General features: G+C 45.0%; 1 protein-coding gene across 1 annotated transcript in view; it reads right to left on the bottom strand.

The window, feature by feature from the left end:
• Nucleotides 1-15,101, bottom strand: part of LOC148334278 (kinase suppressor of Ras 1-like) — a 37,921-nt gene extending 22,820 nt beyond the window's left edge. The window contains exons 1-2 of the mRNA XM_088300815.1: nt 14,854-15,101; nt 12,807-12,873 (exon numbers count right to left, since the gene is read on the bottom strand). Coding sequence (XP_088156941.1) covers nt 12,807-12,873; nt 14,854-14,900 — 114 coding nt within the window. The 5' untranslated portion in view covers nt 14,901-15,101. The remainder of the gene's footprint in view (nt 1-12,806; nt 12,874-14,853) is intronic.
• Between the last annotated feature and the right edge of the window lie 5,475 nt (nt 15,102-20,576).

Raw genomic sequence — 20,576 nt, 5'->3', positions numbered from 1 at the left:
ATAGGTGCCCAAATTCCTGTCAGCGTTACAAAGAGCAGTCATCACACACGTCTGGTCCGTCACATTTTTAGAAGTTATAACTTTTCATTTTGGAACATTCCTTTGTGAAAAGCTCACATTTTTAGACTATTTTGTGATTTTTCCACTGTGTCCATTTTTGTTTGCCACATGATCGCTTGTGCCCCATGAGGCAAATTTCTGATTAAAGGACATGTTAAACTAACTTCCAGTTAGTATGTGCTGTCATGCACATGGCGACCTTTGACAAATGAAACTGTGAAACAAGTTACACACCAGGCGGTTGACAGGGACCTGCTCAGCATGTACATGCATGTCATTATAAACTTTTCATCAAGGTGATGATAAACGCTAATTTTATCACAGCTCTCCGCTGTACAGTAAATCCTACATCTGCTGCTACGATCCTGTCAGCTTGGCTGCATAAACAAATTCATGCAGAGACCAGTCATAGAGTCTTCAGTACTGGTATGTGATTGGTCTGCAGATACCACGATGATATGATTAACTGATAAATAAACACATGGCAGAATAATGTGGAATTGAATGCCTTCCGAAAGGCCTTTGGTCACTAAACTAGGCCCCCTAGAGCGGGGTTCTTCATGAATTGGTGCAGGAGCGAAGTTACTGACAGAAAGTTCTACAAGTGTCAGACTAATAAGAAACATTTAAGACTTTTATGACACTAATTATGGCCACAGCGCTATAAAGAATCGCCTGTGGGTTGATCGACTAATGCCAAGAATGTAAAGTTATTAACAATTTAATTATCAAATTTATATATATATATATATATATATATATATATATATATATATGATTTAGTTTCTTTTTTTTTTAATCGGCCTTTCAGTACTCGATGCCCCTGGGCTCCATCCCAGGCAAGCCCATTGGTAAAGGCAGGCCTAATGGTGCAGTATTTGTTTTTGGTAAAATGTCCATGCGCCACATACACTCAGCGTAGTGTCTGAACTGCACCCTTTAATGCTTTAGAAAATGCTTTTAATGACTTTGTGGCCGCTCCCGGTTTTCTTTACTTTGGCCTAATGCAGAACCTGTCTTCTTGTCTCTTCCATTCCGAGTTCCACCCACTGATCTATTGATGAAAACTTGGGAGCAAGTAATGGCAGCCAGGTTGAGACAAGAAGTAGAGATTTGAGAACAACATGATTTCCTGCCAAGAAAGAGCACCACAAATGGCATATTTGCAACGAAAATGCTGATAGAATTGTACAGTTGGGGGCAACAAGATTTCACATGTGTCTTTGTGGAATTAGAAAAAGCAAAAAGCACATGACAGGGTGTCAAGTGAGAAGCTGGGGTCCATTATGAGTAAATCTGGAGCGGAAGAAAAGTGTGTTCCTATAGTCCAAGAGACGTATGAGAAGTAAGACAGTGGTGAGGTGTGCTGCTGGAGTGACAGAAGCTCTTGCTGGCTGGTATGGTGATGAGGGCAGATGGGCCTATGATGCTTTAAGATACTTCTGTTCGTCTTCAAGTCTCTTGAGATTCTCTTTGGAAGTGGAAGTGGACAGTATCGGGACGGAGATCATCAGAGGGACAGCATAGACTGGAAGATTCAGAGACAACCTAGAGAGATCATCCATCCAATATCTGAACAGCTTCGCCTCATGAGGGTTGTTGGCATGCTGTAGCCTATCACAGCTCGCTTCGGGCAGTAGGCTGGGTACACCCTGAACTGTTTGCCAGCCAATCGCAGGATATTATTATAAGAATTCTTATGTATTATTCATAGTTTAAAATTAGTATTATTACTATCCTTATTAAAGAGAAAACTGAACCTTTAGTACACTTATCATATTATTATTATTATTATTATTATTATTATTATTATTATATACAAATGCCTCTGCAGAGAATTCTGGTTTGCTCTCCTGTGTATTGACTGGAAATGCACCACATTTCTGAAGCCCAGCGAAGCTCTCTAAAGCTCTCTGCACTGCATTGTTTTTGCAGTACAGTTTGAGAAAAGCCCATCTGTATGTTTTAATAAATGTCAAAGTGAGGGAAGATTATGTTAACTATTTAAAATGAAGGAATTATATGATTTGACGTGGACAGATGAAACATCAGAGAAGACATTCTTTACATTGATTAAAAGTAAGATATTGTACTCTACAAACACTGTCGCCCATCAAATTTGTGATCCTTTTTTTTCAGACACAATCCTGTTTATTCCCATCCAAAATAATTCAGGAATTACTTTTTAATCATACTGGTACTACAGCAGAGCACGCTTAATATCATTTGTAAAATAATAATTTTCTGAAAAACCATGGAGAAAAACATATTTGATAGATTGAGCAGGTGGGGTCAATGTAGTAATTGTGTTATAATTAAAATCCACCTATAGTGTAAGGCCACACACAATGTCACTATTTGTTTTATTTGAGTTATTAATCTTAACACCTCCAAAATCCAAAATGGGCCTGGGTAAACAACCAAAAAGAATATGTTTGGGTGCATTTACTGAATCTTAGTGTACTGCACATAATAAAAAGCAAAAAAGGAGAAAGAGATTTTGCACTTGAGACTGCAATAGCTGATGCATACCAACACCTGGGCAGTGCCTGGGCATGTCTCAAATGCTTATGTTTACAGCTAACAAAGCCACAGCAGAACGCAAAGAAAAATGACGAAAGTAGAGGATCCATCAGGAGGAGAATGAAAGCGTCCACCCTTTTATTATGAATATTATCATTATTACAATTATTATCATCATCTCTTTGGCATACGCGGACTCACTTTAAAATTGACTTCCAGATAAATAGAACAGAGAAATGTACAGACTAAATGGGAGGGGCAGATAGCACAGTAACATGCACGTGTTTTTTCAATGTACGCATGCTTATGCCTCAACCTAACAATCAAATAACATGGCACTAAAGAGCGCGATCTCTGCCTGATACACCTGATCAAACAGCAACGCTGCTCTTGCGTGACAGAAGTAGAACTATTTCCAAAAGGAAAACAAGGACGGGAAAAAGGAAGGACGCAAGTACTTGTTCGCACCATATAGCGCGAGTTACATTCAGTACAGATTCTCGAACTCGAATTACGTTACCATGTTAACACCACATGAGAGAGCCTGCTCTCATAAAGTAATCCAGGTGTTGTTCCAAAGTAATCCCGGGTGCAGCCGGCTGCACGGAAACACTGAAAGAGTTCTAACCAGTCTTCTCGGCGCTGTTAGCAAACTCCCTGTTTGTCTATTCCCTCCTACCTACCTACAGATCTCCTCCCCGGATTGTTCCTCATCTCCCTCCCTCGTCTTTCTGCATCGCCATTTATTTGCCTTGTCTATCTGACATGACGACAGCAGACATCTGGGGGAAAGCCCACACGACACGTTACCAAAAAGCACCACTTTTTCTGCTTGTTGTTAGTACTGGGCCAGGCCCAGGCTGGCAGTTTCAGTCCATTCAGTTTCTGCGGTTTCAGTCCTCGCCAGTTGTGTAAAGTCGGGTGCTAATTTGACCATACAATTAATCATTTATTTCACACTTTCTCATTCCGCACTTTTATTTTGGCACTCCAAATCATTCTGTGTTTATGGATGCATTTTGTCCACAGTTACCAAAAAAATAAAAATACACATGAAACCTTCCAAACTCTTGTGGGAAAGCATGCTGTGGTTCGATGAAACCAAACTGTCGTTTTGGCCATAAATCCAAAAGGTACAGCATACCTTTTGACACTAGTCGAGTCAAATCTAGTCAGTTTTGCTTTGTATTTGTATAGCGCCAAACCGCATTGCACACACATCAATCAAGAATGGCACTCTGCAAATATGACATGTGTAGAACAAAACCAAATGGACCCCACATGAACAAACGTTTTGTGATGGAGTCAGATGGTTCGTGGATACTTCGAAAATTGTTGGCACCACGTAAATGTAAAATCTGGAAACGCTCTTCTAGACTGATAAAGCATCACAAATTCTTCGTGGCCATGTAGTGCAAGGCTCGAAATAATGTTTTGCAAATCATTGATTTCATTTGAGGAGGAAATGTCAAATTTTGAAGAGCTATTTTTTGCAGGTTAATCCCAGGGACCTAACGCAATGATAAATGTATACACACTTTAGTAACTGATAATTTTTTTTCTTTGTAAATTAACCCCATTAGTACCAATGATGGCAGAGCCAGGCTAAACTTTGAAGATAGGAAGTTTATTCTAAAATGCTATTGGAAGGATGAAAACAGTTGAAGTGCAAATCCCAAGAGAATTGTTTCGTAATATGAGCAATTCCATTGTTTTTTGTTGTCGGACGTCAGTTCGACAACAGGCGGTGACAAAGCAATAAATGGTTTGTCAATCAATTATATTACTTGTTAAAATTGATCAATTTAGGAATTTTATGAAACACTTACCGACTTTACAATAATTAAAAGTGTGCATCCATTTTTTAGGACTCCCTGTATTATACTAATATTCTAATCAGTGTTTTATGCTGCCAATTTTGAGAAAGATCATCCAGGAGTAAGATCAGCCAATACAAATTCCGATACCGATGACATGCATTAGCTGCACATCTTTCAATCTAAGAGCTGCTCACTAACGATTATTGTACAGCTCACGAGACTCTCAGCTGCAACCCATCATCGCTTGATTACAGTGTGTAAGAACCGATTAATCTGACTATTATTTGGGGGGGATTAATTGATGAATCAGATTTTTTCTTGTTTTAAAACCATCCTACCCAACATTCCATCCCTTTATTATACAAGAACAGGGCATTGTGTCAAAGTGACAGAGCAGAAAAGGCATTTGGTCTATAGCATGTCAGCAAATAGGGGAAAATGTTGATGGATGTTTGTTTGGTTTGGCACATGCCGATGCATTCTTAAGGAAAGGTGGAGGGAATGCCACACTGCACACCGGCTGGTCTCTATTTGCCTGCAAGCTGCAAAGTACGAGCTGAGAGGGATAGTTTTTCTCGATCTGCAATGAATGGCATTAATCGACAAATGCCGATCACTTACATTTCCATGAAAATTGGCCATTCATGATCGATGGCCGTTCCATCAGAGCACCACTAATTAACATACTTTAAACCTTACAGGCCACACCTCCTGGTGGACATAAGTCATAACGTATAGGATTGTATTTCCAGTTCCAGCCCTGTTGCAGCCATTATTGAATATCATTTTCTCTACAGTCACTTATAAAATTACTTATTGTGCTGTCCAAATTTGACTCCAGTCAGACTTCACCCAAGTCACTTAATTCCTGTCACGATCCGTGCTTCCTCGTTGCAGCAGAGTGGGCGTGGTCGACGGCGCGTTGCCTGGAGACGCGGCCGCGAGCCGGACGCGCTCACGAGACTCTCAGCTGCAACCCATCATCGCTTGATTACAGTCTACTTAAACCTCCGACACGCACACTGGCGTGTCGGATTATTGACCCAATTTGCTCTCGCCTGTGTGCCTTTTGCTATAGTCTTTGCCCAACTTTGCTCCGTGTGTTAATCGTGATTGTTTGTTGCTCTGCTTTGTTTTCTACAGCTACGTTTCGGCTCGCTTTATGTTTTCGATGATTGGACTTAACCTTACCCTTTTGAGGAAGGACATTCTCGTTTTCGGTTTCCTTGCGTTGCAAGCTCCTTTTGTTACTCGTTTTGGTTTTCCTGGGGGAAGGTTATTCCCCCAGCGTTTTTCGTTCTCGTTCCCTGACGCCTGTAAGTATAGACCCACTATTATTATTGATAGCAACTTATCTTGCCTATCGCCTGTCCATTGTTTATTGCCGGTCACAATAAATATTGTTTCCACCGCATTCTCCCTTGTCTGCGATTTAAGAATCCATCCACACCGCTTTCCAGCCCCGGCTGGGAGGCGGTCCTCACAGAATAATCCGACCATGGATTCTGCGGATAAGGAGGAAATTTTTCACGCCTTGACCAGCCAAGGACGCCTAGTCGGCCAGCAGGCAACCGAGCTCGCGACCCTTCGCGGCGCGATCGGCCAACTGGTCCAGCAGTTTTCGAGCTTAGTTGCCCGACTGGGCTCACCCGCCACCCCTGTTCCACCAGTTCCTAGCCCGGTCGTTCCACCTCCCGGGGCTCAGTTTGCGAGCCACCCGGTTAAGGAGCCAAATTTGGCTCACCCCGACCGCTACGGCGGAGAACCCGGCGGTTGTGGCCCCTTCATTCACCATTGTAGGCTGATCTTCAATCAGCAGCCCTTAACCTATGCGCACGACAGTTCGAAGGTAGCCTTTATGATGAGCCTCCTGACTGGTCAATCGAGCGCGTGGGCCATGGCCGTGGGCAACGCGCACCCGACAATCCGTTCCTCGTTCCCTAACTTTCTCGCCGAGTTTCGAAGGGTGTTTCACCACCCGGTCCGCGGGAAGGAGGCCGGAGCTGAATTATTGGACTGCACCCAGGGCTCACGATCAGTTGCGGATTATTCGATCGCCTTCCGCATCCGAGCAGCCGAGAGTGGGTTCGAGGACTGCGCCCTGAGGTCCGTGTTCCGGAGGGGCCTGAACTCGGCCCGAAAAGACGAGCTGGCAGCCCGCGACGGCGCCGAGACGCTGGCGGAGCTGATCACACTGGCTATTCGGCTGGACAACCGCCTGCGAGAGCGTCGCCGAGAGCGAGGGGGGGAAGCAGCGCCGCGCCGAACCACCACGCTTCCGGGTACCGGAGCCTGCACCAGCTGACGAGCCAATGCAGATGGGGGCAACCCGCCGGGCACCCCGGGAGCAGCGTCGAGAGCCGGAGTGGGAGCAGCGCCGCTCCGATCGTCCTCGCATCCGGTACTCCGAATGGTCACCCTCCGACGAGTCCAGGCAGCCGGCCCTGGTCCGCCCGGATCTTCAGGAGAGGGAGCGTCGGCGCAGCACGGGGGCGTGCTTCTACTGCGGCCTGCCGGAGATGGCCGCTCGCCAGGGATCGTCTCCTCGCTCCCCGACCAACTGTCAGACCGCGGGCCGCTCCTCCGCGGCCAAAGAACCCCGACAAGAGCCGGCCGCCAGCGTGGCGAGGGGTCCGGCCCGTCCCGGCACCCCCTTCAGACTGGAGATGGATGGGGAGATCATGGGACTCGGTGGTGGTATCAAGATTCGTGCACTCATTGACTCGGGCGCTGACGAATGCTTTATTGATGCGGGCTTAGTGTCCCGACTCGGCTGCGTAGTTACCGAGCTCGATAGATCCGAAAAAATCTATGACCTCGACGGGCGCGTGCTGGCCGATATCCGGCGCTTAACCGAGCCCCTTACCCTAAAGCTGTCAGGTAACCATATCGAGAAGCGCTCCTTCTTCGTCATGCCGGCCAGGTCAGCACCCGTCGTGCTAGGGATTCCGTGGCTAACCTCGCACAACCCCGTCATCGACTGGGGGCGTCTCTCGATCCAAAATTGGAGCCCGTTTTGCTACGCACATTGCCTACGGTCCGCCGAGGAGGGGGTGCAGGTCAGGGCACCCCCGGAGGCGGACATCGACCTTAACGGGGTTCCGAGCGTTTACCACGACCTGCGCGCCGTGTTTAGCAAGGAAAGGGCTAAATCCTTGCCACCACACCGTCCGTATGACTGCGCAATAGACTTAGTCCCCGATCCGGTCCTGCCGTCGGTACGGCTGTACAAGGTCTCGCAACCCGAACAAGCGGCTATGGAAGATTACATCACGGAATCATTGGCGGCGGGATTAATAAGGCCGTCTACCTCTCCGGTGGGAGCAGGCCTGTTCTTTGTCGAGAAGAAGGATAAATCGCTCCGCCCGTGCGTCGACTACAAGGAGCTGAACGCGATTATGGTAAAAAACCGCTACCCACTGCCCTTGCTGGACTCGGCGTTCGCCCCCCTGCAATCCGCGACGTGTTCTCAAAATTAGACCTCCGTAGTGCTTACCACCTGATCCGCATTAGGGAAGGAGACGAGTGGAAAACCGCGTTCAAAACTCCACTCGGTCACTTTGAATACCTAGTCATGCCCTTTGGCTTATCTAACGCCCCCGCAGTTTTCCAAGCCCTGATCAATGACGTCCTCAGAGACATGCTCAACGTCTGCTGCTTTGTGTACCTGGACGATATCCTAATTTTCTCTCGATCCTTAAAAGAACACCACCTGCACGTGCGAGCAATCCTCCAACGCCTTTTGGAGAACAAATTATATGTAAAAGCGGAGAAGTGCGACTTCCACCAAACCTCAGTCTCCTTCCTGGGTTTTATCGTCGAGAACGGGCAACTAAAGGCCGACCCGGCCAAGACGCGCGCCGTCGTCGAGTGGCCGGTGCCGGCAACACGCAAACAATTACAAAGGTTTTTAGGATTCGCCAATTTTTATCGGCGCTTCATTAAGGACTATAGCCGCCGGGCGCTGCCACTCACGCGACTCACTTCGACCAAGATCCGCTTCACCTGGGATGGTGGGGCCGAGGAGGCATTCGCGGACTTGAAAAACGCCTTTACAAACCCCCCTGTTTTGCATCACCCTAACACAGATCTCCCTTTTGTTGTAGAGGTGGACGCCTCTGATTCCGGAGTGGGGGCCGTCCTGTCGCAGCGGTCCCCGGTCGACCAGTGTCTTCACCCCTGCGCCTTCTTCTCTCGTCGCCTTTCACCAGCGGAAGCCAACTACGACGTGGGAAACCGTGAACTTCTGGCTGTGGTCCTGGCCTTGCAGGAATGGCGGCACTGGCTGGAGGGCACCCAGGAACCCTTCACCATCTTCACGGACCATAAAAACCTCTCTTACATTCGCGGCATGAAGAGACTGAACCCCCGGCTGGCACGGTGGGCCCTGATCCTGAGCCGGTTCAATTACACGATGACGTACCGGCCGGGGGCACGCAACACCAAATCCGACGCACTGTCCCGCATCCACGACGTGTGGGAAGATGAGGAGGGGCCGGCGAGCGTGGTCCCCAGCCATCGGTTGGTGGGAGGCCTCCAATGGGAGATAGAGCGGCAAGAGCGGAGCTCCAGCGGACTGTCCCCCGGGGCGCCTGTTCGTGCCCACCCGTTATCGGGCGGAGGTGATCCAGTGGGGCCACGCCTCCAAATTGGCCTGCCACCCGGGCATTCGGCGCACCCTGGGCCTGATCGGGCAGCGATTCTGGTGGCCGTCCCTCAAGAAAGACGTGACGGCCTACATCCAAGCCTGCCCGCCGTGCGCTGTCAGCAAGGCATCGCACCAGCCCCCAGCGGGCCTACTGCGACCGCTCCCCGTTCCGGCGCGCCCCTGGGCGAACATTGCCCTGGACTTTGTCACTGGTCTGCCCGTTTCCCGAGGGCACACCGTCATCCTGACTATAGTGGACCGGTTCTCCAAGGCCGCCCACTTTGTGGCCTTGCCCAAGCTCCCGACAGCCTTGGAGACGGCAAAGCTGTTGGTCCAACACGTGGTCCGACTTCACGGCATCCCCGACGACCTGGTGTCAGACCGAGGCCCGCAGTTCATCTCCCGGGTGTGGAAGAAGTTCTGCCAGTGCCTGGGAGCGACATCCAGCCTCTCCTCGGGGTACCACCCGCAGACCAATGGGCAGTCGGAGCGCGCCAACCAGGACCTCGAGTCCGCACTCCGATGCGTCTGCCTGGACCAGCCTTCGACCTGGTCCGATCACCTACCTTGGATAGAGTACGCTCACAACACCCTGATCTCTTCGGCGACCGGATGGTCGCCGTTCCTGACGGACTACGGGTACCAACCTCCGCTGTTCCCGACCCAAGCTGGTACCGAAGAGGTCCCCTCAGTCCAGCAGCACCTGAAGCGGGCTCACCGGGCGTGGAAGGAGGCCCGGGCCGCCCTGGCGCGCACAACGCAACGGAACCAACGCGTCGCTGATCGCCGCCGGCGCCCCGCCCCAGCCTACAAGATCGGCGACAAGGTCTGGCTGTCGACTCGGGACCTCAACCTGGCAGGTGCGTCCCGCAAGCTGGGCCCGCGTTTCGTGGGTCCGTTCGAAATTACCGCCATCATCAACCCTGTCTCAGTCCGACTCAAGCTGCCTCCCACCATGAAGATCCACCCCGTCTTCCACGTGTCGCTCATTAAGCCGGCCCCTACCTGTCCTCTGTTGCCACCTACCGCCCCGCCGCCACCTCCACGCATCATCGACGGCGACCCGGTCTACACGGTGAAGGAGATCTTGGACTCCAGGCGCAGGGGAAGGGGAATCCAGTACCTGGTCGACTGGGAGGGCTATGGCCCAGAAGAACGACAATGGATCCCTCGCTCCTGGATCATGTGTCCATCCCTACTACGCGACTACCACAACGCCCACCCGTCGAAACCAGGTAGTCCGCCAAGGGGCGTCCGTTAAGGGGGGGGGGGGGGTACTGTCACGATCCGTGCTTCCTCGTTGCAGCAGAGTGGGCGTGGTCGACGGCGCGTTGCCTGGAGACGCGGCCCCGAGCGGGACGCGCTCACGAGACTCTCAGCTGCAACCCATCATCGCTTGATTACAGTCTACTTAAACCTCCGACACGCACACTGGCGTGTCGGATTATTGACCCAATTTGCTCTCGCCTATGTGCCTTTTGCTATAGTCTTTGCCCAACTTTGCTCCGTGTGTTAATCGTGATTGTTTGTTGCTCTGCTTTGTTTTCTACAGCTACGTTTCGGCTCGCTTTGTTTTCGATGATTGGACTTAACCTTACCATTTTGAGGAAGGACATTCTCGTTTTCGGTTTCCTTGCGTTGCAAGCTCCTTTTGTTACTCGTTTTGGTTTTCCTGGGGGAAGGTTGTTCCTCCAGCGTTTTTCGTTCTCGTTCCCCGACGCCTGTCAGTATAGACCCACTATTATTATTGATAGCAACTTATCTTGCCTATCGCCTGTCCATTGTTTATTGCCGGTCACAATAAATATTGTTTCCACCGCATTTTCCCTTGTCTGCGATTTAAGAATCCACACACAGCGGTCCTCACAATTCCAGTGTTTCATATTTTCATGTCAATTTCAGCTTGGCAATTAGCATGGCTTCTCTAGCTTCCATTTACTTTGCATCTCGTCATCCCTTAGTGAGAATGATACTTGTCAGAAGTGTTGCTCATTCGCCGCCATGGAGGAGATGAGTACTGACATCGGTGTGACTCCATATGTATGAGCAAGCTGAGTTGCGAGCAACCTGGTGTCGTCACCCAATTTGCCTCAGTAGTCAATAGCTTGGGCTCTCTGTTTTGCTGTTTAATGTGTTTTAATGAGGCGAAAAATGCAACAAATATTTATACAAATCTGTTAACTTCGAGCCCTGGTAATTCTTTGTATGGAACAAGGAGTATTTTCCATTAAATTCGAAATGAACCAGAATTTCTGCATTTGAAAGCAGCCGGAAATTATCATTTGTTTGCGATATATCACGAGTGAAAAAGTGCTGTTCTCCAAGATTCCCTAAGCCACTATCCCAGAGAATGTCACACATTTGGATGTGTTAGAGGTAGTGAATGTTGTGTCCTCGTCAGGCTCTTATCAAGGTTCATTCACAGTCGCAAAGTTCGCCAAACGCTTGCACAACGTTCATCAGATGTTCAGAATTTCCTTGCAACACGAAAAAAACTGTGAAACTGATACCATCTGGAGCAGTGATTTTCAACTGGTTGGTCTGTACTCTGAAGTAGTTTTGGGTCGGTTGTAAAAAAATAAAATTAAAAAAAAAGACATGTTTTTTTATTTCCGAACAGTACAGAGGCGTACCAAGTTCCCATAGAACATATATTTGGTAAGCATAGGGAAATACTTCTCACTTGCGCTCTTGCAACGAGCTACTCTGTAAACAAATACAGTGCTGCTCAGTCTTTGGCTAACAGGCGTCATTGCAAGCAATATGCTTTTGGAGGTGTGTCAAACTAATCTGAAACGTTGTTTTACATGTATTTCTAAGACTATTTAGAAACTAAAAAAAATGAATTGTTGAACTACTGCTCTCCAGCCATTATTTCATAATGATCCCTTGCCTTGAAGGTGTTGGGTGCCAAGGACCATAATTTACAATTTATAAGTTTAATGAAAATAAATTACCAGTCAACCAACTTTTGATTACTCTACGACACGCCGAGAGTATAGGGTAGCTCACTAATTTAATTTGGTTTCATTGGCCAAATTCTACACACGCAGATTCTAACCCTAACCTTAACCTTAACCCTAACCCTTTATTAGTAATAGATACAAATTTTATGCAAACCGACAAGGATTTAAACCAATTTGAGGCTGTTCCTATGATGCCAAATGGCAGGTTCTAATCTCTCGTGGTCAACTTTATCCAAACGCCGCACTGAAATCTAACAAACATTTGACTGTGTAACAAAGAGCTGGTTCAGTACAATGACACATTCTAAACCTTATCTGAAAGTCCTCAAGTAGATCATTGCTTGAAGGTCATGCAACTGTTGGCTAATGCTTTCACATGGATCTTGGACAGAGAAGAAAGTTTGGATATTGTTCTTTTGTCAGGTTAGACATCTGGTTCAAGATTAGTTTGAAGGTTGATTGAAGTTTCATTTCTGCCACTTTAAAATCACTGCGGTACGTACCCTGTTAAGAATGACCCTTTTGATCATGTTGAGCACAACCGGTAGGAAAGTCTCTTTAAACAAGCAAATAGGGATCTGATCAAAAATACGTGACCAAACCCAGAAAACAGGTGAACTGTGACGTTCGCAATGCAAGCTTGAGGGCACTTTGATGTCAGTTTCGGTTGACAGCAGGGTGCGGTCAGGGCCGCCCCTCCCTAAACGCAGATCATGCACTGTGCATTGGGCCCCATCCTCGTGCATTGCAGCAATGACAATAAACATTTTAAACTTGGACTGCTTTTACCTCATCGATCAGCACTCTGCTCTCCCAAGCGAGGAGGTTCGGGTTCAATGACCGAATTGGGTGGACGCTGTAAGATTAAAAAGTAAAAACGCCAAATGCAATGAATTTGCCTGCTACTTCAGTGAAAAACAATCCATTAGGTCAAACATTGTCACAAACCAGCAAAATGATAAAATGGTGCAACACTTAAAATCACAAAGGAAAAATTAAATTACCATGACAGAATTTGATACAGTGGATCATAAAACGGTAACAGATTTGGTTCAGCAGCTGAACCCATCAACAAACTATCTACTTTCCCTCACCAGATGAAGTTATCTATCTATCTGTCTGTGACTCTGCTGCATGATGCACAAGTGGTTCGTATGTTTCCTTAACAGCATTCCAAAAGCATGCATATTACACAGCCATAAGATGCAAAGAAAAACCCTGAGAAATATGTCATGTCATGTCATTATCCACACCGCTTATCCTGTACAGGGTCATGGGAGGGTGCTGGAGCCTATCCCAGCTGACTATGGGCAAAAGGCGCACTACACCCTGAACTGGTCGCCAGCCAGTCACAGGGCAGACATAGACACTGAGTGGGAACTGAACCCACGCTGCCTGCACACAACTCAGGCGAGTGTACCACTACACCATCAGTGACCCTACTGAGAAATATATAAAAATAAACATCAGATTGATTTGTGTTATCTCCTTTTTATTTTAATGACAACTGAAAATGAATACTTTTTAAATGATCAAGTGTTTAAATAGGAGCCTCTAAAGACTTAATCCAGCACTTAACCTCACTGTTCCACAATAACAGTTAATTTGGAAAGCAAAGACTCTGCTAACATACAATTAGCTCGCACCCGTGTACTCATCTCTGTCTTTTCATGTATCTTACTGAACTGTCAAAGTTATGCAAATGTTGTGGGAACACGCCTGATCCCAGCAAAGCCCTAAGGGAAGGATTCAGCTCTCCTACAGTTTTACAAGACAGGAATGTACATGCAGACTCTGATATTGAGAATGTGCTATGTTGAGAATATTATTCTTTTGACAGTTTTGTTACTCGCCATACTAAACTGTATTCGATACTTTGTAATTAAAGTGCAGCAACAAATACTGCAAGTTGCAATCAGTGCGAACAACAATAAAACAGAAGTTACCAAGTTACCTCCTGCAGAGTTCAGAGCAGTTTAGTGCATTTCAGAACAATCTTACTGTTTTTGGAAGTGTTTTCATTGTCCAATGGCACAACCAATATTTCATCTTAGATGACTGAATCCAGGCTGGAGGTCTACGAGGTCACCTTCTGTCATCAATAGCACTCGCTGAATGACAGTTGCAGTTTTAGTTTGTGTTCTAATTTCCTACTAATTTACATTCGAACAAATGGAAAGCGCTTTGTTACAGCTCCAGCTGTTGTGAGATGCGCTACATAAATAAAGTTTGATTGTATTGTATTATATTGTGTTGCTATATTGTTGAAATTAATTCTGTATAAGTCAAGTGATTACATTGTGTCCGGAGAGAACATATTGGAATTAAAAGTAATGTTTAGTAAATAAGAACGGTCACAGTATGTGATGTCTTCAAGGAAAATAAAAACTGACAGGTGACCTCACCCATACTCATCCCAAGACGTAAGCCTCTACCGCCATCCTCTGTGGCCTATTGGTGTTTCAAGGAAATGTATCAAGTTAAAGAAGTCTTTTTTTTTTCCATACATCAAATGTAATAATCTTTTCGAATGATATACAATGAATATCATTTCCCTTACTCATACACCGTGGGCTCAGTTAAAATCACAGAGTTTGGGACACTGAAAATGATTCCCTAAAACACAAACCATTAATAATAAACAATAAAGCATTTAATGATAGTCATACTATATCGAATTAAAATGTAATACCATCGAATCGAACCACATCAAATCGTTATATCCTTGAATTGCATTGTACCTCATGTATCGAAAAACATCTTTGGTGGAGAAATGCACCCCTCGAATGAACATACGTCCGCACATAGTTATTTAAAAAGAATTACTTGTCCTTGCCTCAGAGGTCCAGGAGGTAATCGGTTGAGATTTGATAAAGATCCCATTTGCTCCCATCCAGGCCGATGGTTACTCGGAGTGTCTACTTTCTCATCAGCCTTTCTCAGCCACCTGCCGTTTCCTTCCTTCTCAGTGCACAGTCAGGAAAGAACCTGTAGCACAACTTCAAACTTGCCCTCCGTGTTTGTGTTCTCTATTGTTTGCAAGGCGCTGTCAGGACTGCTGAGCCGCATGCGTGTGCATATTGTGTGTGCGTGTGCGTGCGTGTGCGTGTGTGTATCTAGAGTCTGGTTTTGGGTGTGTATAAATAGCATATAGGCCTGGGACAGAGGCTTGCAGAGCAGCTGACTCAGCACATTCTAGTTTGGCTGAGTGCTCATCACACAGCAACGCTGGCAGAGATCTGTCCCATTATCCGCTTTCAACCAGCGCCCTACATCACATAATGTTACTTCATATCATGTAGTCACATGGGACATGAACTATGATTAGATAACTATCTTTACCTCGACACCCCATCACCACAGAGAGATTCACTTTTACTGGGCATTGACTGCATACCCAACTGTGATTAGAATGTGAATTTCTTTATAATGAGCTGTCGTTTGACTCCTAGTGACTTTTGTAAATTTAGGCATATTTTTTTTATTCTTCTAGAACAGGGAAAAGATCCCAAAGATATATTTGCTTTGAAAAGCTTGGTGGAGGCTGTTGTGGACCTGATTTTCATTCAAATTAATTTTGGGTAGGTGCAATGGCCAGATCGACCTTTATCTATCCATCCATCCATCTTCTGTACCGCTTCTCCTCACTAGGGTCGCGGGGGGTGCTGGAGCCTATCCCAGTTATCTTCGGGCAGTAGGCGGGGGACACCCTGAACTGGTTGCCAGCCAATTGCAGGGCACACGAAGACAAACAACCACCTGCGCTCACACTCATACCTAGGGGCAATTTAGAGTGTTCAATCAACCTGCCATGCATGTTTTTGGAATGTGGGAGGAAACCGGAGTACACGGAGGAAACCCACGCAGGGACGGGGAGAACATGCAAACTCCACACAGGATGGCCGGAGCCGGGATTGAACCCACGCCCGATGTTGTCTCTCACTGTGAGGCCATCGTGCTAACCAGTCGGGCCACCGTGCCGCCCGACCATTATCCATACTTCTTTAATAGCTGTTGATATCACTGATCTAGGATTTACTGCTACCCAGTAGGACTATTTATCATGGTTTTTTTAAAAGTTATTTTCAATTCATATTTCAATTAACGTCTAATCACTTCCATGGTGGGTTCGGTATTTTGCTCATGGATACTTTAACATGGTCACAAATGGCCAGGGATCGATCCCGCAACCTCTCGGTTGGGAAACAACCATGCTTCCAATGAGCAACGCCAGCCCCTCACATCCATTTTAAACAATTGGGATTGTTTGTTGATCACTTAACTCTAGCAACGATTGAAATGATTTATCTATAACTCATTGTTACGATACCTTAAAGAACCTAACCTAAAATGTTACAACATAATCTAAAATATTATCACAATACTATTATTTTTAATTGAATAACTGGATATTTTTCCACAGTCAGTCAATCTTCATGACATATGTAGTAATAATAGTGTCAAATATATTTGTATATTTGATAGTATTTTCTCTCTACAAGGCTTAAGGGGGCTTGACTGAATGTAGTGGGGCTGAGAACATATTTCCTGACTATATTTTAGGATATCAAATAAAGTGTTGGAGGGTCTCAAGTGGGGCTTCACAGATTTCTGATGGGGCAACAGCCCCCCCGTTTGCCCTGGTGTAGCGCCATCCCTGCTGGCAAACAATTGGTTCTTCCCCTGATTACAATGTGGATGTTAAAATATATCATCAAAATGTATCACTATGATATTACTGTGCTGTTTCCATTGTATTCATTATTCAAGCTCCATTAGCACTTCCGCATATTGACCAAGATGCAATGCTGTGGAGAAAGAAAAGAAGAAGAAATCATATGTGGGGTTTTTTTCTCAATTTTTGTCATGGTTACAAATACGTTTCTAGAGGAAATGTAATTCGCTAAGACCATACATCATGATCATATCTAGATTACTGCAATCACTGAGGACATGAGGACATCTACTGCCTTACATAATATAATAAAACAGAATCACACTTAATAATAAAAACAATTACAATAGTTCTAATAATACATTGATTTATAAGGAAATTACACATTTAAAAGCATGTTTAAAATACAATACAATAAATACAACTTTATTTATATACCGTATTTCACAATGGCGAACACTGATAGTGTAGTAGTTCGCCTGATTTGTGTGCGGGCAGTGTGGGTTCAGTTCCCACTCAGTGACAGTGTCTAAGCCTGCCCTGTGACTGGCTGACGACCAGTTCAGGGTGTAGTGCGCCTTTCGCCCGTAGTCAGCTGGGATAGGCTCCAGCACCCTCCCACGACCCTGTTCAAGATAAACAGTGGGGATAATGACAATGACATTTCACAGTGGCTCAGTGTGTGTATGACCAAGCAGCACTTGACTACCAAAATGTTCCAACCAGATTTAAACCATACAATATAATACAACTTTATTTATATAGCCAAACACAAGGTATTTTTCTATTTTCATCAGAAAATACTACAGCAAAAGGGAAAGGAATAATTAAGATCATGCATTGCGCTCCACCGGGACTAGAGGGAGCTCTAGCCCCTTCAGAAATTTGTCTAGCCCACGTTGTGTATTTGGAATGTTTTAGAGGAAAGAGGTAGAATCATGCAACTAAGTTAATTGAATAAAAAAACAATAAGCACGGTAATTCAAACACACTATATATAATATATATATATATATATAATATAATATATACCTTGAATAATACACTCAAGTTAAAATGTCTGACATTTTGCTTTTTTACAAATCCCACCTCCATATGGAATATCATCTCTCAGCATCTTTCTTAAATGGGTAGGTTGAACTTTGCAATTATGCTATTGACAAGGTCACTGTAAAGATGTCTAATTTTCATCGTCAATGTTTTTCATCTTGGTCTCTCATTTAAAAGTACAACTTTGCACCACATAATTACTAATTATGGAATAACAAGGACATTCTCTATAAACATTACTCTTTTCATGGAAACATGGTTTGATAATAATATTGTTTGGGTGGATCAGGCGGCACGGTGGCCCGACTGGTTAGCACAGTGGCCTCACAGTGAGAGACAACATCGGGCGTGGGTTCAATCCCGGCTCCGGCTTTCCTGCGTTTGGAGTTTGCATGTTCTCCCGTGCCTGCGTGGGTTTCCTCCGGGTACTCCGGTTTCCTCCCACATCCCAAAAACATACATGGGCAGGTTGATTGAACACTTTAAATTGCCCCTAGGTATGAGTGTGAGCGCGGATGGTTGTTCGTCTCTGTGTGCCCTGCAATTGGCTGGCAACCAGTTCAGGGTGTCCCCCGCCTACTGCCCAAAGATAGCTGGGATAGGCTCCAGCACCCCCCGCGACCCTAGTGAGGAGAAGCGGTACAGAAGATGGATGGATGGGTGGTTCAGTTATCCAATAAGAATGGTACTATTTTTTTCGTCCGATAATTTTTTGCTGGAATACGGCACACCTGTTACGTCTGGAGATTATGCAAAGGTGCTATACATTCTGGAGTATTTATGCTTTTTAAATTCCAACCCAGTCTTGATAGATAGAGAGTGTCCTTATTATCTGTACATTGTAGGTAAGGAATGTTTCTCCAAGTCTTCTGGTAACAAAAAGTTTGAGTATTTTTTCAGAAAAATGTTACCTCAGTCCCATACGCGGTCGCATTTTGGTCTGGCTTTGTAGACGATATAATGTCGAAGAATGTCTGGCTCTTACCAAATTGTTATTCAATTACAAATGAGATTAAAGAAGTATGATTTAAAATTGTTCAGCAAATTTTTCCAACTCAAGCCTATATTGAAAAAAGTTCAAGAAAGACAAGTCAACTGTAGTAGTAGAATCCTTATGGTGTGACCAAAGTATTTTTATTACAAGTCATGTTGAAAAAACGTTTCTGTTATTTTGGAAGAATGTATTTTTGGGGTTTGCTGAAAAAAATGTGAAAAAAAATCAAAAGTGTATTGACTTTTAATAATGGCGAAATATCATTTCCATAAATGTAATCCCATCTTTTCTGTTTTCATAGACAAATTCAAACATTATAGTTCTACAATAAGGTATACTTTGAAACAGAAAGCAATTAAAACTATTTCTGCATGTGTTGAATATTCTTTGGATGTATTTAATTGTTTTGTCTTCTCGGCTGTTTTAAAGATAAAGATAAAGATGTCCTTTATTAGTCCCACAATGGGGAAATTTGAAGTGTTACAGCAGCAAAGATATACTGTAGTATATGTGTTGTTTTACCCCATAGTGTTATGTTCTTTTTGTCAAAAATTGTTAAATGTATTCTATTTGTTATTGTAAATAACATGTTAAATAAAGATATTTTTAAAAAAAAAAAGGAGTCAAAACAAGGCGCATACCGGTTACGACATTTTCATCCGTTGCTGGGATTGGTCAAAAGTTGCCCAATGGACACGCAGTATTTTGTAGTGATGTCCCGCCTTTCGCGACCAGATCACGTTGACGCAGTCCAGAGAGACTACAGAAGTGAGGTAGGTATACGCCCACATATATTCAAATTTACTGTAAGTAGGTCAATAATATGGTGTTAGACCAGCTGGGGGCGAAATCACTGTTTTCCAACATTATCTAATATACATCCATCCGTCCATTATCTGTGCCATGTTACAATATTCAGTGGTAATGCCACACGCTGGAAACTTGTTTATATGGCAATTTGTCTTTCAAATTACATCACTGAGCTCCACCAGCTTTAAAACATTTTCAAAATATGCGGCTCATTTTCATGAACTCGCAGATTCAAGACTAAATGAGAACCAGCAAACAACATGTTTTCTGTGACGTTATTTGGTTCCAAGAAGAGCTGCGTCCAGTTCCTTGACCACATATGCACAAACAGTTGAAAAGTTGTTCTATTACACTAGATGAGAGAGCCAGTTATCTGTTGTCATGTGACGCTGGAAAGTACTCAACAAACACTAGATATTCAGAGTTTGCTTGCTGTTTCAGTTATTAAATCAAAAAGTTCCTGTTATTTTTTTGTGAGTTTTTTTTTTGTGTGTGGTTGTCTCCATTCTTATCAGAATGCAATTACAATAATCCTCTCCCACACATTTTACCTCAGCTTTCTCTGATCCAGCCATCCATTCATTATCTGTTCCGCTTCTCCTCACGAGGGTCACAGCCGTGATGGAGCCTATCCCAGCTGTCTTCGGGCAGAGTACACCCAGAACTGGTTGCCTGCGAATCGCAGGTCACACATAGACAAACAACCATCCGCGCTCACAGAGTGGATTCAGGGTGTCCAATCAAGCTGCCATGCATGTTTTTTGGAATGTAGGAGGAAACCGGAGTAACCCCTCACAGGCACCAGCAGAGCACACAAATTCCACACAGGAAAGGCCGGAGCCGGAATAGATCCCACGACCTCTGCACTGTGAGGCCATCATGCTAACCAGAAGTCCAACATGCACCCTTTCGCTGATCCTTCTGTAAAAAGAAATGGATTCACCCTGCAGTGTGTATTGAACTAAGTGTTCACCAGTTTACATGAAAAGAAATAGCACAAACACAACAATCCATAGTACCTAATGGTGTT

This window comes from Idiotropiscis lumnitzeri, chromosome 7 (assembly GCF_059441095.1).
Source record: "Idiotropiscis lumnitzeri isolate Australia: NSW breed Sydney's pygmy pipehorse chromosome 7, RoL_Ilum_1.0, whole genome shotgun sequence".
NCBI lineage: Eukaryota > Metazoa > Chordata > Actinopteri > Syngnathiformes > Syngnathidae > Idiotropiscis > Idiotropiscis lumnitzeri.
Note: the sequence above shows the minus strand (reverse complement) of the source record. Positions and strands in the feature narration are given on the sequence as shown.